At 38.0% G+C, this 22,653-nt stretch overlaps 1 protein-coding gene across 3 annotated transcripts in view; it reads left to right on the top strand.

Annotated features, from left to right (window-relative positions):
- Positions 1-19,984, top strand: part of LOC119790464 (rab effector MyRIP-like) — a 38,775-nt gene extending 18,791 nt beyond the window's left edge. The window contains exons 5-17 of one of the 3 annotated variants that reach the window (XM_038295993.1): positions 3,641-3,721; positions 4,968-5,065; positions 5,948-6,028; positions 6,245-6,388; positions 8,680-8,815; positions 9,195-9,745; positions 12,985-14,730; positions 15,947-16,003; positions 16,494-16,667; positions 17,262-17,423; positions 17,608-17,706; positions 17,803-17,863; positions 18,601-19,984. In XM_038295993.1, coding sequence (XP_038151921.1) covers positions 3,641-3,721; positions 4,968-5,065; positions 5,948-6,028; positions 6,245-6,388; positions 8,680-8,815; positions 9,195-9,745; positions 12,985-14,730; positions 15,947-16,003; positions 16,494-16,667; positions 17,262-17,423; positions 17,608-17,706; positions 17,803-17,863; positions 18,601-18,620 — 3,410 coding nt within the window. In that variant the 3' untranslated portion in view covers positions 18,621-19,984. The remainder of the gene's footprint in view (positions 1-3,640; positions 3,722-4,967; positions 5,066-5,947; positions 6,029-6,244; positions 6,389-8,679; positions 8,816-9,194; positions 9,746-12,984; positions 14,731-15,946; positions 16,004-16,493; positions 16,668-17,261; positions 17,424-17,607; positions 17,707-17,802; positions 17,864-18,600) is intronic. The other 2 variants (XM_038295995.1, XM_038295994.1) reach the window with 2 other exon arrangements.
- The last annotated feature ends 2,669 nt before the right edge of the window (positions 19,985-22,653 follow it).

Genomic DNA, 22,653 nt, shown 5'->3' with positions numbered 1-22,653 from the left:
CTGAATCACTGTCTATGCCTTTTAAATTAATTGGAAGCATCCATGTGCACCACACTGTACTTTCTAATAAGAGTCTGTCGCAGGCAGCTCAGGTTTTCATGTAATACCTCATGCAGGGCCTCTTTAATGCACTTATATAATCACAACTGGTTGCATTGTTGGAGGAATAGTTGCAAGATGTGAAAAAACGGCTTAGATGAGGAAACACTAAATTGTGATTACACTCTGCTGTACAATTATTGTTTTCTACTTCATCTATTTTAGTGTTTTAGCTTAGCAAGTTTATCCTTTTTTCTGTTTTTCGTCAAATATGAGAAGCATGTGTGCAAATTGAAAACAAACAATAAAGGGGGAAAAGCCAAAGTACATAAATTGAGGTTCTCCTAATAATGTTTCAAAACACCTTTTGATGCTTTGGATTTGAACAGACGCTCTGGCTGGGCATTTAGAGTCATCGCCCTGCTACAGAGAAAACCTCTGTCCCAGTCTCAAGTCATTTCCAGTTTCAACCCACTTATACTGATTCCATTTTTAGACAATTATCCCTGCCAGCTCACTTGGTTACGGCAGCACCAGAGGTGTAACAATACATTGCACCACATGAATTATTAAATTCACAAGGCACACAGCGAAGTGAACAGGTGAGCTTATTTATATTATTTAATTTTTTAGAAATAGAGAATGTCATTTTTAACTTAATTGCCTGCTACCTGTAAATGCTTAGCCACAAAATGGTCACATATTTGAGTTGTATTTTTTGTCTTGATATCAATGCATATAACTGTTAGAAGGGTTAACATCACATCATATTGCTCACAGAGATGTGAACTGAACTGAATGGAATCGTACAGTATCTTGACATACTGTGTGATATCTGAAAACATTGTATCCTGATCCCAAAAAAACGATACAACTCCTTACCATGATAAAACAGATTTTTTACAGAGGTTATTTTGTCAAATATCAAAATATCAAATTTGCAATTATTTTCATCCAATATTGTCAAGGCTCAGAACAAAGGAAAGAAAGAAATTTCAAAGGCTGTGTATTTAAAATTGACGGATCCGCAGGGAGCAGCTAGGGCGTCTAAGGTAGGAACCTCTGCAGGAGGAAAACACAGGTTAGTGACTAAGATAATCTGGCGAAGATGATTACGAAACTGACCACCACTAACCTGGTCTTAAAGTTCAATCCGTGCCCAGAGGAAGAAGTGGATTCCAGCCAGATGGCTGGCATCAAGACGCGGTGAACTGTGCCCAGAGAGTTCCAGACACCTAAATCTTAAAGACAGCAGAACTGGCAGGAGATCAGATCCAAGCAGACGAAGGAAGGCAGGAAAATCCATAGGGTTAAGCCAAAGCCAGTGTCAAAGAGGTTCACAGGAGACTGGGCCAGAAGATCAGAGAAACAAAGAGATGCCGAAAAGAAATCCAGGAAGTAGGTGTCAGGAAGCAGATCCAGGTTTTGTCAACAGGCAGAATCCAACAGGAGTCCAAAGACAGGTCAGGCAAACAGATCAGAACAGGAACAGTCTGGCTCAGAGGTCCAAAAGAAGAATGGGTCAGGATCAAGCAATCAGAAAACACTGCTACTCTCTAAACTGATGAATGGAAGCAGGCAGATTAAATAGAGACTATTTAAGACTTCCAAGCAATACAAGGCCTTGTCTATATAAAGACTCAAACTCATTGCGGATCCAGACATTTGAATTGAGAAAGCTTCCTGGAGAGGTGGCGAAACGTCTTCAAATCTTGGAAACCAAGTCCAGTGGATTTTTTGAACTTTTACGGAATGACTATGACCTGGATGACTGGGAACCTTCATCAGCATAGAGACTACAGCAGGTAAGACAGATGAGCCATGATGAGAAACTGGGCAGAGCAAGGCAGGTGAATGGAATGAAAAATCAAGCCAGTCATCAGCACCAAGATCATGATAAATATTGCAAATGTGATTTTACTCTGCACTAACCACAACCACGTAGATGCTTCAAACTGGGGTGGTAGTTTTTTCATGACTTGCTTTACCAGAGTCCATTCTTGTTGGATTTTACTGTAGCCTCTGTGTGGAAAAAGTCTTTACTTCTTGCATACATGGATTGCCAGCTGCCACTCTCTCTTCCCTTTTGTGTGGAGACAAAACCACTTTAAGCGTATAACTGCCACCTTAATAGAGTGAGTTAGTAGAGTGATACATTTTGTGTTTTACTCCTGTTCAATTCAAAATTTAGTTGTCTCTGAGAATTAAAAAATGCTTTTTGTTAAATTGTGATTATAATGCAAAAGCAATTAATTGCATGTCCCTAATTTCCACCTCTGGCCAACAGCATATTTCTCAGGGAACTGAGGCACATTTTTCCTATTTTCTCTCTCCCCTACATAACTTGCAGAAAACTCTAAACAGGACTTCCTGTGACTTACTTTCAACAATGGCTTCCATGTTGCTAAACCACACCAATATCCTATGACATAACATCCTAATGAGGCTATAATGTGACAAAATGGGAAAATATTTTGAAATACTTTTGCAAAAACACTTTGGTTCATTTGGACAGATGTGTTATTATACCCTGTGATATGACATGTTAAGTTTTAAAGGGATAGTTCGGTATTTTTGACATGAATCTCTATGGCATCCCCATCACCAGTGGCATGCAATCACACTGACTTACCCCTGGCAGCGTCCTGTGAGCAGAGTTATCGTCCAGTTTTGGTCAAGCCAAAAGTAGTCCGGCAGGTTTTTAGGAACAGCGAAATAAAACTTTTCTCTTCCCAAAACATTATGTGTTCAAAAGAGCGATATTTTTGCATCCCAAAAAGATTGTAGTGGGAAAAAGTCACACGTTGTTATCAATTGGTCCTATTTTCTCTCTGTTCGTATCAGTGCGCGCCGTCATTCAGACAGCGAGCCCAACAACAGCCATGTCTCCTTCTGCCGCGGAGGGAGACATGGCTGTTGTTGGGCGAAAAGTTTTATTTCGCTGTTCCTAAAAACCTGCCGGACTACTTTTGGCTTGACCAAAACTGGACGATAACTCTGCTCACAGGACGCTGCCAGGGGTAAGTCAGTGTGATTGCATGCCGCTGGTGATGGGGATGCCATAGAGATTCATGTCAAAAATACCGAACTATCGCTTTAAGTAAATGAATACTTCAATAATCTTAATCCTCAATTTGATCTAAAGGTTTAGTGTGATGTGGTTTTGAATTAAATCTCTGCTGAGTTCTGTTTGATGTTTACTAAGTAACATTTAGTTGTGTAAAAAAATGCTGTAATACTAGTTTTGCTGCAGCATACCGGTACCTTTAACTTCTATTTGATTAATATTTGAAAGTTAATTTGCCACTCTTACTTAGGTACAATTTCTGTAAACACAGCCTACATATATAGTTATTTCACTGAATGACAAACCAACATGTTTTCAACAATCTTCATGTTTTGGATTTTGTTATTATGATTACTACTAAGTAGCCATTTTACTGAATATATCTTATTCTTACTTGAACAACTTTTTGGATGCCTACTTAGTGCTTCTCTAAGATGGAAATATATCAAAGTAGTACTTTTCTTACTTGAGTATAATGTTTGCCCACTCTACACTCTTCGCTTAATACCTGTCCACATCTTTATGTTTCTGCAGAAGGCAGTGCCTGTGATGAGAGCCTCTTCACTGACGGCAGTGTCTATGGGAGTGACTCAACATTCTACCAGCAAACTGAAGGTGCAAAAATAGTTTAATGTATAATCAAGCTTGATTTTAATATTGATTTTAGAAATGAAGGTTAAAGACTGAAGGTCAGTTGCAGCTACATTCAGAAAAAATGGGGCATCTTACTTTCTGATTTTGTGATTCTCTTTAGATAGTGGATGCATTCATTTTATTTTTGACCCATTTGGAATTTCTTCAATCAAGTTTCACATTAAAGCTGAAGTCTGTAACATTGAGAAGAGAGCAGACTTCGACTGAAAATTTGAAGAAAAACAGGTTTCACGCCACTCCCCCACCCTCTCTGCTTCACTCATGCCCCACCTCCAAGCTCCACCCCTCTCACAGCATCTGCGGGGCGGGATTCAGTGTGTGTGAGCTGTGATTGACACTCCATCAGACGCTCCTCTGGCTGTGATTGGTTGTTTTGACTCGTCCCGAATTATTTTTTCCAGATTGAAATACAGGCAGTAGGCGGGACCAATTGAAGCAGATTTTTTCACAGGTTACATATCACATGTACTGCTGTCTGGGCATAGGGACAGTTTTAGCCAATATGACAAAAAAGTGATTTTTAAAAACTTACAGACTTCAGCTTTAATAGTAGCAGAAGAATGGAAATGATGGTATATTCTGAGTGAAAACTTACATGTCTAATTACAGTCTTGCCACCTAAATTTTGTTTTGATTCAATACAGTTGTCAAAAAAAATTGTCATTATTTCTAGAACAGATTTTCTAAATAGATTTTTCAAGCAAAAATAAATAAGCAGAATAAAAAATAATCTGTGTTTAATTAGAGATAGATCGGAGGAGTATAGTTTTATTTAAATAAATAAGCATTTAATTAGCATTTTTATTTAAGAAGTTTGGGGGGATTTTCATTAGATATTATTAATTATGAAGTTATGAAGCTATAAAATTTAAAAACTTTATACACCCATTCCAGTGATGACATTGCAGAGACATTAAAGGGTTTTAGTTCTGATATTTTTCAAAGATTTTTAGCAGTATCACAGAGAAATGCCAGCTTAGTGCATTATGTCCCTACTTTCCCCCACCCTGCCAGTTTTCTGCATTAATAGTGCTTGCAAACTAAAATAAAAAGTCACCATTACCCTGTGGCGATACCAATTTTTTCCAGGGTTTCAGGTATGAGAGTGAAGTAAGAATTAAACTGAGATACACTGACAACATTTTACTCACATCTTTTATTCATTTTGAAATGATTAAGCCCCAGAGTGTGTGCTGTCTGTATTCAGAGCATAGCGTGGCAGAGACGCTCAGTGTGGCCCTGCGGGTTGCAGAGGAGGCTATAGACGACGCCATTTCCAAGGCTGAGTTTGACACCATTTCAGAGGTTATTTTGATTTTTCTTTCCTTTTACCTTCTTTTACCTTTCGTCCTTCTTTATTTGTTTTAGGCTACGGTACTGAAACTGATCCTAAAAATTTTTAATTACAATTAAATCAGTCACTGCATTCAACCCATGTAAAAATAATGTTTTGTAGACTAATAATTCAAACATATTGGCATAAACGGCAGTTTTCCTGTAAAGCCATCTATAATATGATGTGTCTGCTTGCCGTCTGAGTCAGCTTGGATCAGATCAATTGAAGCAATCAGGATTACAATGCTGTTAAATTTACAATTTGATACCACAAAGTAATTAGTCAGAATTTGTTCTATTAGATGAATTCAGTTACTGTTATTCAATTTTAGAAGACTACTGGAATCCAAAATAACAGTGCTTTGCAAAAGTATTTGGTCATTTATATGCAAAGTTATTTGTTCTTTTTTTGGAAAAAACCCATTTTACTGACTGTTTGAGGAAACTTTGAACCATTGAAAAAGCAGAAGGATGTTATTTGATGGTAAACATCAATAGGAAATATAATGCATTAAAAAGAGGAGCCTGAATATATCAGGCCTGAATATATCAGATTGAGTCTTGAATGAAACACCTTTTACTAAGATAAAAACTCTCACTTGTCATTGTAGAATCTCTAGAAAACGTTTAAGTCCTCAGTCCTCTTATGCATACTTACTGTAAGATATTGTTTAGACTGACTGTGAGTTAAGTGCATCCCTTGTTCACTTTCCCATAACACTAATCTCTGTAGGAATCCCTAAGCTTCTAAACTTAGCACAGCAAAAATGTATGTTTAGTGTATCCATATAGAGAGGTAATCAGCTTACTCTGTGCTCTATAGCTTTCCTTATTGTGTTTGTTTCTTCTCAGGAGAGTCAGAATGAAGCAATTTATCTGCGGGAGCACAGAGGAGAGCTCATCCAGGAACTGGCCCAAACCATTGTGCAAAAAGTAAAAGGAGCTTGATGCAGATGTTCTATATAATTATAGAATGTGCATATAATTACATTTTAATTACCTCGTACATTAAGTTTATGAAAAGTACATTAAAATCGACACCAGGAGGGTTAAATGTATGCTTCATTTACATGATAAAAATATGGGGTTCATTTGCAGCTCTAATCATAGCTATTTGTACAGCTAATCCTTTTTTCTGTTTTGTGTCAGATCATTAGCAGGAGAAATGTTTTGGCTCAGATGAGAGCAGAATATGACCCTGGCTGGGTTTCTGAACACATCGCTGACCATCATCATCAACAGTCTGCCTACGATCAGTCCTCTCGATCTCTGGCACAACAAGCAAATATCTGGGTAAGAAAAAAAGAAAAAAATGTTGTTGTGGAAAAAAAAACATTGTAATTTCCAGCTCAAATATTTGAATGTCTTAGTGGGTTTGTTTTTTGTTTTTTTATTTATTATGTGAAAGGCCTAAAATGGAGAATATTTATAGCAGTCATAGGTAGCTACCAGTGGCCACCAAAGGTGACCCACTATAAAGATACAGATATTTTAATAGAATAGACTTACATCAATTGTTCTATGTTTTGTCCCTCTCTTCTTGTCCTGTTTCTTGGCGTTTTCCTTTCTATGTATATTTTGTTCTCAGCTAACTTTTCATGCTGTCTCAAATGGAATGAAAGATTTTTTCCAATCACTAATCTCACTTAACTGATTTCTCCTTCCTGTGTTTCCAAATAGGTGATGGCAAAAGTAAATGAACACCGTCCTTCTTTTCACTGTAGGCAAGCCAAGATCTGCTTATCTGTTCTCCATTTTTCATTTGTATGCAATAATAGCTGCATTAATCATGACTGCAGACAAGATAGAGGAGATCAGTAGCTTTTATATGTTGTCGCCAAAGTCTTCACCAGTAGAAGAAAGTTTCTAGATTTGGCGGTTAAAAAAAAAAAAAAAAAAAAAAAAAATCGCTAGAGGGTTCTGAAAAGTCACTTAATATAGCAACAAAAGTGCTAAGTAGTCAACACTGCTCTTCGAACCGTTTTCAGATGGTTTGGTGTCTGTTTGGACCTTTCTGTACATGTGCAGCAAATGGACTGATCCAGTGTTAGACAACGGGGGGGGGGGGGGGGGGGGGGTGGCTGAGACACACATAATATTCTTGTCATGATGGATTCTCTAAAGTGACCCAAGTATGCAGAACACCACGGAGACACTGGGTAAAAAGTCCAAAAGACTTTATTGTGGCACAAACATGAGTCATGGAAAGGGAACAGTTCAGGCAGGGAGCTGGTTCACTGGGGACTGTGCAAGGAAGGGAAGAAGGCTGGTAGCTGAGTTCAGGTGTGGCTAAGCTTCTAGCTTAGGGTTAGTCTGGCAGTCCTGGGTTGGAGCTTCCAGCTCACTGCAGAGAACAACAGGGGAAAACACGGAGGGTCTTTCAGGCTGAGCTTCCAGCTCACCGTAGGGAACAACAGGGGAAATCCACATAGGAACCTCTCGGGAAACTCCTCAGAGAAGTCGTCAGGTTTCATCCATGTAGAAATCTTCGGGTTGGCTCACCAGGGTAGATTAGCCGGTTAGACCTTCCAAGAGCTTCAGGCTTGAGACTGGTTTCCTGGGATGCTGCTCTCCCTGAGCTGCAGACCAGAGACAGGGTTCCAGTGAAGTTGCTCTTCCAGAGCTTACGAGGAAACAGGAGGGTAAGCTCATCCAGAGCTTTACGAGGAGACAGGAGGTTAAGCTCGTCCAGAGCTTTACGAAGGGACAGGAATCCTGTGAGGCACAGATAAAGGAGAGATTAGAATGTGATCTCAATCTAGAGATAACCAAGATTCTTCAGTCACAGAGGCTCAGGACGCTAACCAACTAAGATCAACACTGCGGCGTGGAATCAAGGTCTGAAGTCAGCTTATATACTGTGGTCCTCCTGATTAGTAGATCAGCCACAGGTGTGTGGGAGGTTCAGCTCAGGAGGACCCACGGCGCACTCTGCTGGAGGCAGAGGGTAATCTCCAGAACCTTGACAGTGACTCCAGCCCTAAGGGAAAGACAAAGAGAGCAGAAGAGGATCCTCGGCACCCTCTGGTGGGCAAGCCTGAGGATCCCAACAATTCTAAGAGTTCTGATGGCTTTTTAGTGACAGGATTTTTGTCAAAAACATAATTATTGTGCACAAATAAGGAATAGCTGTATTAACCATTCATGTAAACAGAGTTTTATGGGGCCCCCAGGAACTTGGGGCCTTAAGTAACTGCCAAGTATTGCCTAATGGTAAATCCTCCCCTGTGTGACGCTCCTCTTTCTTTTTTATTCATTTGGAGAAGCTTTGGCCTTTATTTTTATGCAGGTTTTGATTGTTTTTTTTTATAACTCAGCAATAAACAAATCTCATGTAACTTATATTATAGAATATATATTATAGAATATTACAAAGATATCATTTTTTTTCCCCTTTTATAGCTGTATTTGTATTTCAAGAGAAGTTGTATTTGTTTTATTTCAATGACCTCTTATGAGCTTGTTAGCTTACAGGGACCTCTGCTGGTGAAACAAACTCCTTCAGTGCGATAATGAACAGATTCACTAAAGAATTGTGTTTTGCATTTGGACATTTGCTTTGAGTATCTTCCTCCTCTCCTCAGAGATCCCATTCAGCCTTCACTCTGCTGGATAACAACCCACTAGCTCCTAAACTAGACTTACCTACGCATTTAAAGAAAGAGGGCGGCGCGTCAGCCATGACAGCTTGGAAGAGTGTAGATCAACTAGACAATTCTGGTAAGAGGAGGCTTTTTTTCATAGTGACTTTGTGCATCCAGATAGAATAGTGACTTTTTTTTCTGATTAAAATAAGGTTATAATTTGGTGTAAGTATTCATTTGGTCTGAAAAGAAAGAAAAGGAAATATAGAGAATAGAAAAATGTACCATCTTCCAACTTTATACTCTGTCCCAGTGTCTTAGAGAAGCAGTATACCATTCATCAATCTAAAACTCATTTTGTCCAGCTATAACTGATTCATTGTTTTCATATTTAAAGTCCGAGATCTGAGAGTGCTGATATTTTTTTTTTTTGAAAAATCGGCTAAGACTACTTGTCTGCACAATACTTGCCTGTGTGCATCTACTGGAACTTGTTTGCAAATGTTTGTCTTCAGTACTGAAAAGCCCAGACGGGAACTGGATTGCCCTGCAGAGCACCCAGCTGTCCCGGCCCAGCCTCCTCACTAAGAGAAAGAGTCTGGTCTACAGTGCCCTGGAGAGAGAGTCCGGAGTGATCTCTGCCTATGAAAGCCTAGGCTCTGACAATGAAAGCAAACCAGAGCCAGACAGCTCCTGGGGTGCTGTCCTACAGGAGATCCACAGGAAGATGATGGGTGACAGCTCCATCCAGCATGATCATGGTGACAGCATCATGGCTCTGACCGACCAGCAGGTAGCAAGAGATGATCCGTTTTCGGACTCTGAGGGGAACCGGAGGCAAAGCAAAGCTTTAATAGCTCTCCTAAAACGGAAGGGGCCTGCAGAGTTCAGGAAACCTACTTCATCCCGTAGGACAAGCATCATCGATGTAGACTTTAACCAGAAACAAGCAGAAACAGAGGTGGATGATTTCAAGATATCTGATGATGAAGAGGAGGGAAAAACAAGAAAAGTTCAGAAGAAGCGAGAGTGTAAAAAAGAAGCAGCAGCGTGTTCTTCAGCATCGGTAAGAAGGGAAACAGATTCAATGACAAACTAATGACACAATCACGCTTTTGAATACAGAGAGATTACTGCTGATTATTTTAATATTTTATTCAACTTATCTAATCAAATATTTTTTAAAACCATACATTTTGAGGTTAATTTTGAACTAATAACTAGTTATTTTTTATTTGTATTTATGCTGCTAAATAAGGATGAAAACTAAAAGCTATTTATTAAAGGAAAAGTCTGGTTATTTTCAGAATTCAAACTTCTGAAAGTATTTTAAATATGAAAGTATCAGCAGTATCAGCTGTGCAGCTGCCATGAACACCTCTGTTTGTAGATGTTGGAGATCGGCCTGTTTTTCAGTGTAGTCCTGTTTCTCTGACTGTGACTGGCTGGATGTGCTCTCTTCATCCTCTGACGTAGGAGTTGGCTCAGAGTTCGTCTGCTTGGCTGTGTGTTAGCTGGACGGAGCCGCCTCTTTGTATCTCTGCTTTTGTCTCCTTGAACCCCAGTCGGCCTCGGCAGATGGCCGCTCACACTGAGCCTGGTTTTGCTGGAGGTTTCTTCCTGTTAAAAGGGAGTTTTTCCTCTCCACTGTCGCTACAAGCATGCTTAGTGTGAGGGATTGTCTTTGAGTTAATGAGTCAATGCAATCAGCTGGTTTTCCTTAGATAGAAAACTTTTAACCAATTTGACTGTATGATCTGGTGAACTGTAAAGTGCCTTGAGATGACATGTGTTGTGAATTGGCGCTATATAAATAAACTGAATTGAACTGCAAGGATTACATTCTGTTTAATAAATGATAATTGTTTTTAATTAAGATTAATTTAATTGGAATTTTGTCATACTGTAGAACACAACTTCCACCTAGCAGTTTGTGTTGTCACGGTGTGGTATCGGCTGTTGAGCAAGTCCCAATGCTCTATTTGGTGTTAGTCACAACGTGCTTTTATCAAGTCATCTTGAAAACAGTCTTCTGTGAAATTTGGGCTACATATTACGTATTTTTTCTCTGGCTAGAACTTCAATGGCAAATCCTCTCTCTTGAAGTTGGCAATCCCATGACAAGCCTGTGGTGGAAAGGTGAAATAACAATTTTTTTTTTTTTTTCACTTTCACCAGATGTATTACAACATCCAACTGCCATGCATGTGGGCATTGTCACTTAAACTATAGCTCTCGCAAATTTCAATGGTGAAGTCCTCCCGAAATCTAAAATAATTGTTGTTGATTGCAGATGTGTCTCGTAGTTCCCATTGATTTTGTTTGTAAAGCGGGGAGAATGGCGCTGGATGTCACAAGTGAGGTGTTACTATATTTGGACACAAATGGCCGGTCCCAGACTTAGGGCCGGATCTATCAAAGGTTTGCGTGTATAAAAACGTGAGCTATTTCACTGCGCACGCTAAAAAATGTACAAACTGATCTATCAACAGCGTGCTAAAAGGATTTGGTCTTTAAAATGTGCTAAATAGCGCCTCTTATCCATTTAGTACTTTTTCTGCAATGAATATGCAATATGGGGCGTTTACACGCAAAAGTGCGTCTTGTGGGAGGAGAACATGTAAATATATTAATTTAGCACTCGCAAAGTGATTTATCAAACCTGAAAGCAATTTTGCTAACGGTATCTGACTCTATATTTAACACGTTTCAAAAGAAGGTGCAAATGGTCTGTATGCGTAATTGCGCACACATGGCAGCGGTTATTGCCGCAAGAAGGAGACATCGAAATGAAGCAAGGAGACGCAGAGAACGCTTTTTTTCACTCCGTGTGAATACTTTTGGAATGAACGAGGAAACGATCATCAAAACATTTCGTTTATCCAGCATTGCCATTTTGGAGCTGCAATTCCAGTGATTTGCTCCTCACAGAGCGTCAGCTGTATTTGTTCCTCAATGCTGGTCAGAGGCATCTCATCTACTGTGCCCCCTCCTGCTTTGTTCGCAGATGTTTTGTTATATGCCAGTTTTTCTTTGGTTCGCCTTCTAATATCCTGGTATCTTCTTTTTACTTCATCCACTGTTCGCAAGGTTTCACCAACAGCGTTTACTTTATTACAGATTTGTTCACATATATCATTCCTCTGTGTGACAGTCACACTTTTTTGCTGTAGTTCACTTAAATGTTTGTTGGCTTCATCCACCAATACCTCCATTTCCATGGGGTCGAATTTCCTTTTGCGCCTTCTGCTGTCCAAACTCGCCATGCCGCAAACCACCAAACGCGCAAAACCATCATTTAAATAGGGCGTCTCCAACAGTTTTGCACCTGCCAGCAGTTACGCAATCGCTCTTGTTAAATCACCCGCAAACCATGGTTCAGCCCCTCGCGCAAAATTCCAGTTTGCGAGCGCAAATTACTGCACGCAAAATTGGATCTTGATAAATCCGGCCCTTAGTGATCGGAATGAAAATGATTCCTTTTTTTTTCTTTTTTTTTTACTGATCGGTCTCCGCCAGTCACGTGACTTTTGTTGCTAAGACGCCATTTTAGTTGGAAAAGGTGTAGTGTAAACAACCGCAGCATAGCTAAACGAAGGACTAAAGGCCTGTTTACATAGCAGCCTGTCCAAGATAAGTCATTACAGTTAACATAAGCCTGAAAACAGGGGCGGATTTAGGAAAATCGGTCTCCGCCAGTCACGTGACATTTGTTGCTAAGACGCCATTTTAAGTGGAAAAGGCATAGTGTACCGCGCCCGAGGTAAACAATTGACGTCACTTGGCGGAGACCGATTAACGTTAAATTCATTAAATCACTGCTGACGTATTACTTTTATTTAGGCAGAGCAGGAGTGTTTTTTAAAGAGCAGTATAAAGCAAACCTAGTATGCATACCTTTTAGTCCCATCAGGTTTTAATGTTGTAGAATAAAACAAACTATAAGGTGATTTACAAATAAAAACAGGAAAAGTGTTGGTATTGATTTGCATTTCTTTTTAGTTCTGTTTACTCTGATCCTCATTAGTAAAATCCAATGCAGACAACCAATAGAGAGAAGAACAGAGACCCATGACGAGGGCTCGCAGTAAACATATAAGACTTAGTTATGGAGAAGTCTAAATCAGAGTTTGGTTATTTAACAATAAATCAAGCTTCCAGGTTTCTGATTATTGTATGTAACATAAAAAGTGCATTTCTGTGTATTAATATAAAATTTAAAGCTAATGAAGCTTTTGACTGTGATTGACGAAAAATACTTTCACAGCTTTGTATTTTTAACTGTGTCATTTTATATATTTTCAGGATCTAAACAACAAAGGCCGTTTTTATTCACATTCCTCTGCAACTAAAACTCCTGATCCTTTTAATTCCAAAATTGATATCACTGAAAAGACCGTCAACCAGACTGTCAGTAAATTCACCACCAAACGGCACAAAGGCCCAGGGAGTGTTTATGAGTTTGGGCTTGGCGAAAAAGAACAAGACGAGGAAATAGATACAAGTAATGATGGATCGCAGTCAGGCAGAAAACAAAAAAATGAGTATGAGATGAATTTTGACCGGAAAGAAGGAAGAGCAGGTGAAGAAGAGAATGATGGTGAGGAGGAGGAGGTCAAACACAGATTATACAGTTTTCTTTCTCAGGACAGCCTTGCATACTTTTCCTCTACTGAAGATGAGCCAGATGGAGTGGGACAAAGTGAGGAAGAATCGAGCAGAGAAACAGATATAACTAAAGAAGGACATAAGCATGTACAGACAGAGAGAATAGCCTTTAGGCTGTGTCAGCTGGAAAAAGAAGTCAGAGCAACTCAGTTCTCATCCACTGAGGATGAACTGGACAGGATAGGTTTAGAAGAGAATAACAGGGAAGAAGATAATTGGAAAGAGGAAGATCTGGCTATTAAATTATGTAGATTAGCTTATGAAGTCAATGCTAGCCAGTACTCATCCACTGAGGACGAGCTGGATGAGGGGGAAAAAGGAGAGAAGGATAGAGTGGATGAAAACGAGCTGTGGAGGGCACAACCAGAGAAAACTCAGCTGCGGGATTTAGCCAGTTTAGTAAGCGCCTCCCAATTTTCCTCCACTGAGGATGAGCTGGACAGACTGGAAGATAATGAAGGAAAACAGGAATCGATTGGAGACATAGACATGGAGATGTTTGATTGGACAGATGGAACTAAAGAAAGGGAGCAACGGTGGAGTGGGAGGGAAAAGTGTCAGCTAAAGTTTGAGGATGTTCCAGCTGGCAAACAGAAAAGTAAGGGAGTAAAAGGAAATGAAACAACTGGAATGGGGCAATTATACAATAAATACAGGGAAATCTTTAAAGAGTCAGTCGAAAGAAAGGAGATCCCATTAAAAACAGAAAGCACAGAAGATTTACAGCAGGCAAAATCTGAAGAGAATGAACCTGGTGCAAAGAGGACAGATACAAGGGTTGATAATGAGTTTCCTAAAGAAAGCAAAGAGAGTGAGAGAAAGATAAAACCAGACACAAAAACCAAGGAGGACAATGTAGAATTTCACAACATAATCAGCAGCCTGTTGATGATGACAATGGAGGACATGCAGGTAGGAATGTTGGACAAGGCTGGACCGACCGAACAAAGAAGGACGCAGAATGACAACAGAGAGGGAGAGAGGGGACTCAATGAGAAGAAAGATGCTACAGAGCAGACAGGCGAGAGATCAGAGTCATTGATAAAAGTATTTGAGAAAACCCATAGGGAGACTTTTGATAAACAGCGGAAAGGTAAAAATACAGGTAGACTTGAAAACGCTGATGAAGAAAACTGTGGAGATAAGACAACCATTAAAGAACCCCAAATAAATGTAACCAAGCTGGAAAGTCCAAAAAACGAAGAGGATATTGAGAACCAGGATGAACAAAGAAACACAGCCGAGGAGAAAACAGATGCAAGAAACTATCAGCAGAAAGAGAGAGGTGGGCAAGTTAAGAAAGAAGAAACAGAAGGAAATATAGATGAGAGCAGCACCTATGCTCATCTAGGGGAGCTGCTTTCACCAGAGGAAATCCAGAACGTGAGTACAGCAGCTGTTTCTGGCATCTACTTTTCCATTAGCTGGGGAGAAAATGAAAAAGTAGGCTCTATACTTTGCAAGTTCACTCTCCATGAAATGTAACCACTTTGATATATATATATATATATATATATATATATATATATATATATATATATATATATATATATATATATATATATATATATATATATATATATATATATATATATATATATATATATATATACGGTATATATATATATATATATATATATATATATATATATATATATATATATATATATATATATATATATATATATTTATATTTTCTTGAATTCTTTCCATGCCTTTAAAACTAAACTAGTCTAAACTAAATTGGCATGCACTATACATTATTGTTGTTGTTGACTAACAATAAAAGTGCAAATTTTAATAATAACCTGAACATAATTTCTATTTTTACTTATTTTTTTATTCCCTTATGTGGAATATCGAAATATGGTGCTGCCAGTCTGTCTCTGATTTTGTATTAAAATGAAAACGTTCCACCACACCAACAATAGTATTTGATGCTGTTGTTTACATGTTGAAAAGGACTTAAATAGGTCATAAGTTTTTATCAGTCTTGAAAGAAGTATTGTTTGAACTCCTCGTTTAAATGTTGCTGTGTAGAATATTAAGTGACATCTTGTTAAGTCACACCAAATTTTAGAATGGTGAGACTACAGTTTTTATTACTGAAATGATGTATCCCTTAAATTCTGATAACTTAACATTAACTGAAGTAAAAACTCTTCAGATTGTAATAGTTCCTTCGTTGTACAATACAAAATAGATGCAATACAATTGGCATATATTTATACTTACGTCAGAAAAAAACAAACTAATTCTGCACAATTATACCTGCCAACTTCTACCAAATAAATAGAATAATGAACTTTGTTTTTTCATGCTGCATGCTTTCTCTCTCTTTGTCCGACCTTCTGACCTGCTAAGCCAAATTTTGAACTTATTGCTGAGTTGCTAAGTTTGAAATGAAATACATCTATTTAACGCTGATTTCAGTGATGTTCAGCAAATGTTGAACTACGTCATACTACATCTGTCATACTGCATATGATAATATTACTTTAAAGATGATTGTTTTTTCTGCTCAACTGACATCTCACTCTTGTTTCCTCTCTATGTGCTTTCTAATCCTCTTTCTGTCTCTGCTTTATACTAACCATAGGGTAGGGCTGTGGAGCTTTACAAAACCATAGAGCTAATGTCATCTCTGTTGGAGCAGGTGAGCTTATGTTAAAACAGAATATAAAACCAGGATACATAAAGCTAGAATAAATTATCTCCACAAAAATTCAACTATTGGTAAAGAAAAACTTTCCAATATAAAAACATAAGGTTTCTTGTCTTGTATATTTTTTTTAATCCCCCTTCCTTCCATCTTGTCCTGCTTAGTCCTGTCAGGATCGCGGTGGGGCCGGTGGGGCCGGTGCCTATCTGGCAGTCTTCTCATTAGTTCAATATCTAAAAGTAAAGACTAAAAGTAATCAGATGAATATATGCAAGAGAAGAAAAGCGGCTGTATCTATCTGTATGGAAAATGCTTATGACAAGTTATTTAGAATTCAAAAGCCTATGATGAGTAATTCCAGTAGCAGCTTAATTATCTAAAGAAAATAGAAGAAAAAAAATCTATCCAGTGCTTTATTCAAGTTATGAATTTATACATTTTCCCCGACATTAATGAATCAAAATAACCTGTTTTTGCACTGTAGAGATACTCTGCAGCGTCTCTACGCGGCATCACCACTGAGGTGCTGAAGGTGCTGAATGCAACCGAGGACCTGCTCCAGGAAGTGGAGGGTCAAGACAAAACCTCTACAATAACACTGCTCCCAAACACTGACCCCAAGAAGCTGGACCAACAGTTCTGGAAACTTGAGGAAAATGTGAGAAAAGCTTTCCCTTATCCCACATTCCAGTTCTCAAAGACTTTTTGACCTCGTAAAAACAAAAAAAGTAAAAAGAATTTTGTTGTTTGTTTATTGTTCAGTTATGTGAAGCATGTGATATATATTAGGCTTTAAGTTAAAATGTGGACTAAATATTAAATAATGCTCTTTATTCAAATCAACATGTATACCTTCAACTTATTTTACCAAAACATATATATAGATAGATAGATAGATAGATAGATAGATGATAGATAGATAGATGAATAGATAGATAGATAGATAGATAGATAGATAGATAGATAGATAGATAGATAGATAGATAGATAGATAGATAGATAGATAGATAGATAGATAGATAGATAGATAGATAGATAGATGATAGATAGATAGATAGATAGATAGATAGATAGATAGATAGATAGATAGATAGATAGATAGATAGATAGATAGATAGATAGATAGATAGATAGATAGATAGATAGATAGATAGATAGATAGATAGATAGATAGATAGATAGATAGATAGATAGATAGATAGATAGATAGATAGATAGATAGATTATCATTAAGGGTTCTGTCTTTGTGCAGGTTTATGTAGCAGCTGGTTCTGTGTACAGCCTAGAGGCAGAGCTGGGTGACCTGGAGGAGTGTGCCAAAGAAATTAGCAGCTCCACATCAGATATGGAGCTATCCTATCTGGAGGAGCAGGTGGCAGCAGCAGCCGCCAAGGTTCAGCAGTCTGAGCAACAGGTGAGTTTATAAAGAGAACAGAGGAATGCTTTAGCCCAGAACTGCCATATGTACTAAATGTATTGTTGATTACTGGATCCAAACACCGATAAAGGGTGGACGGAACCAATTTGATGCTAAATGATAGATTTTAAAATGGCCGAATACACCTATGCTTGTCAGAATTTTCTCCTTTCTCATTTAGATATGTGACATTTCTGCAAGAATTGCTGCTCTTAGGAGCGCTGGCCTCAATGTGGACACTCAGTGTTGTTTCACTAAGACCAGGGGAACCACAGATAAGGTTACCTACGGTGTCATAAAAAAGAAAAATGCAAATGTCAGAGAGATGTTGCTGTTGAAAGACTAAACTTTGTTTCTATATATTTTGTTCTGGCAGTCTGTGACACTTGACTCTTCAAAACATCAGAGAAGAAGATTACCAGCACCACCAGTAAAAGGTAAGTTTGCATTTGCACTCCATCTTATTTTATATTTGAGCAAACATAACGTTATACTGTACAAAATGTCAGCCCACTGTTGATCTAGGTACCCTCAACCAAAATAAACAAATAGTTCCTGAATAAAGAAATATCAAAGTATGACTTGACAAGTAGCAGGAAAATGTCCCTCTTTTTATTGTACCATGCATGTGGCATAATTTCCATATCTATACTGGAAGAACTTTAGTGATGCATGTGCGCAGGAATTACACCAACAACTAAAAAAAAGTCTGATTTGACACTTTGAAGGACAAACTCCAAAGCTTGAACAGAAAAGTAACATAAAAAGTTCAAAACAAGTTTTGCAGCATTTTTTTGATGTTGCACAACTTTTAAGTTCTATTAAGAATTTAATTCTACCCTGTATGAAGCGATGTAATCTATAAGAGGTTTGCAAGGGAAAAAAATTAGCAAGGTTTCTAAATAAAAGTTTATATTTAAATTTGTATTTCTTGATTCGGGCATATGTTGGATTAATGTATGATTGTATGCATTGTAGTTTCATAATTCTGTTTATATGAGAAACATTGTGAGATTGCGGTGCATATATGCTGCTTTATGGATGTATGTGCTTTTTCTTACGTCCTAGATTTACCTGTCTGAGTCGAATGATTCAAAATGTCAGAGTTAGACACCAACTAATGTTCCATGATTCTTCTGAATTCAAACTGCATGTTTTGTCTCTTCCTTTTTAGAAGGCAAAGAAGATAAATGACCAGTTTTCCACCTGTTTAACAGCAGTGCCTTCAACTATTCAACTGCAATCAACAGACCAATCTTATATATTCAAACACCAGCTGCCTTTAAGGAATATGGAGCAACACTATGGGAAGAAACTGGGTCCAAAGTTTTATTTACCTTTGTAAACTTGTCTATGAAAATGTCTTTTAATTCCAAGATTGATGCAAATGTTAAACGTATAAATGATAAAGCATAGGTTAAAAATAAAAATTGTGCCACAACTTATAGTTATCAAACTCAATAAATAGTGATTGTTGAAACTTTCCAATCAGAAGACAAATTGTCAACATTAATTAAGGAGGCAAAGTGTTGGAGTTTTTTCCAGCCACAACAGCTATAGAGTACTGCTGTGTTGTTCTTTCCTCATCTTTTGTTCTTATTAGTGATCAACTTGCTGAAAGGAGGCCAGTGGCGATTTCTCATCGAGTACTAGGGGGGCAAAAATTTTGAAGATCATCAAACCTCTTAGAAGGTCTATGGAGCAGGGGTGGCTCGTGAAGCTGGCTGCTCGATGCTGATTGGCAAACATTGGCGAGAAAAAGAGGAGGTTTTCCTCATGAGTCAAGAGGGAAATGTGATCATTCTGTCAGAACAGTTGTCTTGTACTGAGCCGTTGCCGTGGTTTCTGGAGTTTATTGCAGAGCACTTCATGACAGTTATTTTCACCTCTTGTAGTAATGTGTTTTAAGTTTTTCAAGATTTTTTTAATTCAATACGTGACATTTGGATTTCATTAACATTATTCAGCCTCCCATGTTACAGAGAATTGTCTTAAACTGAGTTCATGGCCTATATGCCCAACTCCACTACGTCCTGAAGTGGCTACCACTCCTACTCACCCCCGCTTGCTGTTAAGCGCTCTCACAGCTGTAGGGTACAGTATAACTGCACCCTCACCTTTTGATATAGCGTTTGCCCGCACTACCTGAACAGGAAGCTGTCATCACCTCAGTAACAGTCCAAGCTTTGGCCCCGACTGTTGCCATGATCACCGGCTGCCAGAGATCAAACGTTTAAGATTGTCTATAAGATAAACGGTAAACATGTACATTATATGCTTTAATACTGCTGCATGAACAGGTGAATTAAAGTGTGCTGTTGAGTTAACCTTTTTACCCTGTAATGATGAATTATTATATCAAGGCTACTTTAAGCCCTGAGGTTCTTAGGAGCTAATTCGCCTGAATTTACATATGTGAATTAAAGCAAGTACAGCTTCCAAACTATACATTGGGAATACAAATTTTTGTATTTGTACGACAGAAAGGCATTGTGGAATATTTGTCAGGTGGAACCACTATTTTAAATGTCACCATGTCTGATTTATAGGTGATTAAACAAAGAAAAAAATGAAAAATATTGAGCCTCACCATTTTTTTTTTCAAAATAAACACTGCAAAACACCATGAAACCCCATTTGAAAATCTGAATGAACCCTCAGACTTTTTAGATCCCCATTTTGACTATACCTCAAGCACATTTGGACTTAACAAGTATAAGCATGTTTGTCCCACAAATGTTTTAGTGGAAATGTGATATTGACACAGTGCAAAAATGCATTTTTCCACTCATAAGAGGGAATCTGGCCAGACCAATATGCTGATTTACATTATTGGAGACCAGCAAAGCCTTTGCTCCCCAGATTTAGCCGTTGTCTCATTGAAATGTAATAATAATATCAACAAACTGAATAGAAAATAAGAATAACAGAGTAAGCTTATGTAATGCATGCCGGCTACATCACCTAAAGTGGTCACACAATTACCTCCAACCCCTCCTTGGAAAGGTCTGAGCCTCTAGTTTCCGATGATGCTGGCTATAAGGGGATGGGGGTAAAAATGAATACCTGCTGTTGCATTAATCCCACAGAGTCACACATGCCAGGTGGAATTTTAAATCTCATTTTATTTGTTCACACAGCTATACAACATAAAATATTTGTGAAAAAATAATTTTGAAACATGTTTTAGAAATTTTACAGCCCCATTTGAAAGGCGTGTGAATGAAACACCATGTGACTGTGTTTTGGCCATTTCTATAAATAGATAAACATGAGCAGGTGTCAGTTGGGCCCAGTACAGGGCTAGCTGGGCTCAAGGTTAATAGACCAAAGAAAATTTTTAAATTGACTTAAATTTTGAGAGCTTTAAGTTATGAATTTTTGTGATAAACACTGCAACAAGCTGTCAATAACATGCAATGCCTTGTTGCTGAGGTGTGTCTTGTGAATGTGTGCAACGCATATGTGGAACTTCCATTTATGCACCCAGTCCTCCTTGCAGACCACAATTTGGCTCTTTGTTTCCTGTCTTTAATTATGGACAGACGAACTGACCAGTCTGGACAAATCTCAGTAACCATGACGACATTTGCCAGACACACCCGGATTAATCAAGCTGTCCAGTAATGAAAGACAGGAAACAAAGGCTGGGTGAAGTTCAGGAAGTATTGAAGTTGGGCATAGAGCCAGTTGCAACAATCTTGGACATTCAAAGAGTGGAAACTAAAATAGCACTTCCCATTTTTCTTTTTAGGTGATGCCAATATTTGAATGAAGGATAACAAACTTTTAACAGAAACCTCACAAACAATGAGATTCAAGATTCACCTAAGGAATACAAATTACAATTTTGGCCTCAGAAGTCATTTTACCAAAAATTAAAACAATAGTTTTTTTATGACCAGCAGTATGCAGTAAGTAAAACGACTGCATTTTAAGATCAGTAATCAAAGGTTTTATGCAGTCCACTGACAGTGACCTACCTGATTACACACAACTAACCCACCAAAGAAAATTAAATAAAAGCAGAGATACATGAACAATCTTAAAATCAAAGCAGCATAAAGATTTTATGTTAAATCATTTTATAGATTTTCTTTTATAAAGCAATATATGTGAAATATGTGAATGCCAAATTAAAAACAATACTATACAAGAAAGGCAAAATGTATATTAAAACACAAATGACAGACACAACAGCAAATGTGGCATGGTGTTAAAAACTATATCCATTACATTTGAGATTTTGAAACGAGAGCTAATCTTTAATTGTTGTATTTCCATCTTATGTATATTGTAGCATGGATTATGTACAGCAATGCAATAAGAAAATGTTTTGTTCCTTTTAAGTGTAAAATAATAAAATTGAAAAGCTGCAAGCACCTACTGCTTTGTGGAATTGCTGTTAAAAAAAAAAATAACTGGGCTTTAAAGATCACAGGTTATTGCCTGCCAGAGGACAGATGATGTCTCAGGCAGACAAGGAATGTTGTCTGCTTTTTAAAGATCAAGATATGACACTCAAACAGGACATTCCTCTTTGTAAGGTAGGTGTGGACGAGACAACTCTGGAAAATTAAGGCCATCTTTCAGGGGAATGTTTTGGAAATGTTTAGCAGGATCGCCTCCTGCTCCCTGCAGGCCTTCGATGAAAAAAATAAAGACCCTGATTAGAAGAAAACCAAGAGTTTCTTGCCCTTACTTTTAAGGACTTTTTTAGGCTTATTAGGCATCTTCACTGACTTTTTAAGTCTTTGAATACCATTTCTGCCTAAAGTGAATGTGTCAATTATCTGCAACAGAAAATGGATGTTACACAGAGAAGCAGCTGTGCCCTGAAGCCTAACAGATCTTACAGCTCAGTGTAGGATGGTTAATTGGAGCCCTGTTTGAACCTCAGGATTGGCCAGTGGGTTGGACACTCTGTGGCAAATATATTTATTTAAAATTTATTTAAATTTATTTTCTTTACAGAACATATTTTCATAGCATTTATCTGTATGGAAAATGCTTATGACATGTTATTTTGAATTCAAAAACCTATGATGAGTAATTCCAGTATCAGCTTAATTATCTAAAACCCATCTGAATGGCTTTATTTTCCCCATGTATCCAGCTGCTGCATTCTATCGAGAGAAGCTGCTCGCCTACATATTGCAAGAAAAAAACATTTTAACAGATGTGCTTATGTCAATGCTTTTTGGACTCACCTTTTTCATGTAACTAA

Source organism: Cyprinodon tularosa, unplaced genomic scaffold (assembly GCF_016077235.1).
Source record: "Cyprinodon tularosa strain WSP-4 unplaced genomic scaffold, ASM1607723v1 ctg364, whole genome shotgun sequence".
NCBI lineage: Eukaryota > Metazoa > Chordata > Actinopteri > Cyprinodontiformes > Cyprinodontidae > Cyprinodon > Cyprinodon tularosa.
Note: the sequence above shows the minus strand (reverse complement) of the source record. Positions and strands in the feature narration are given on the sequence as shown.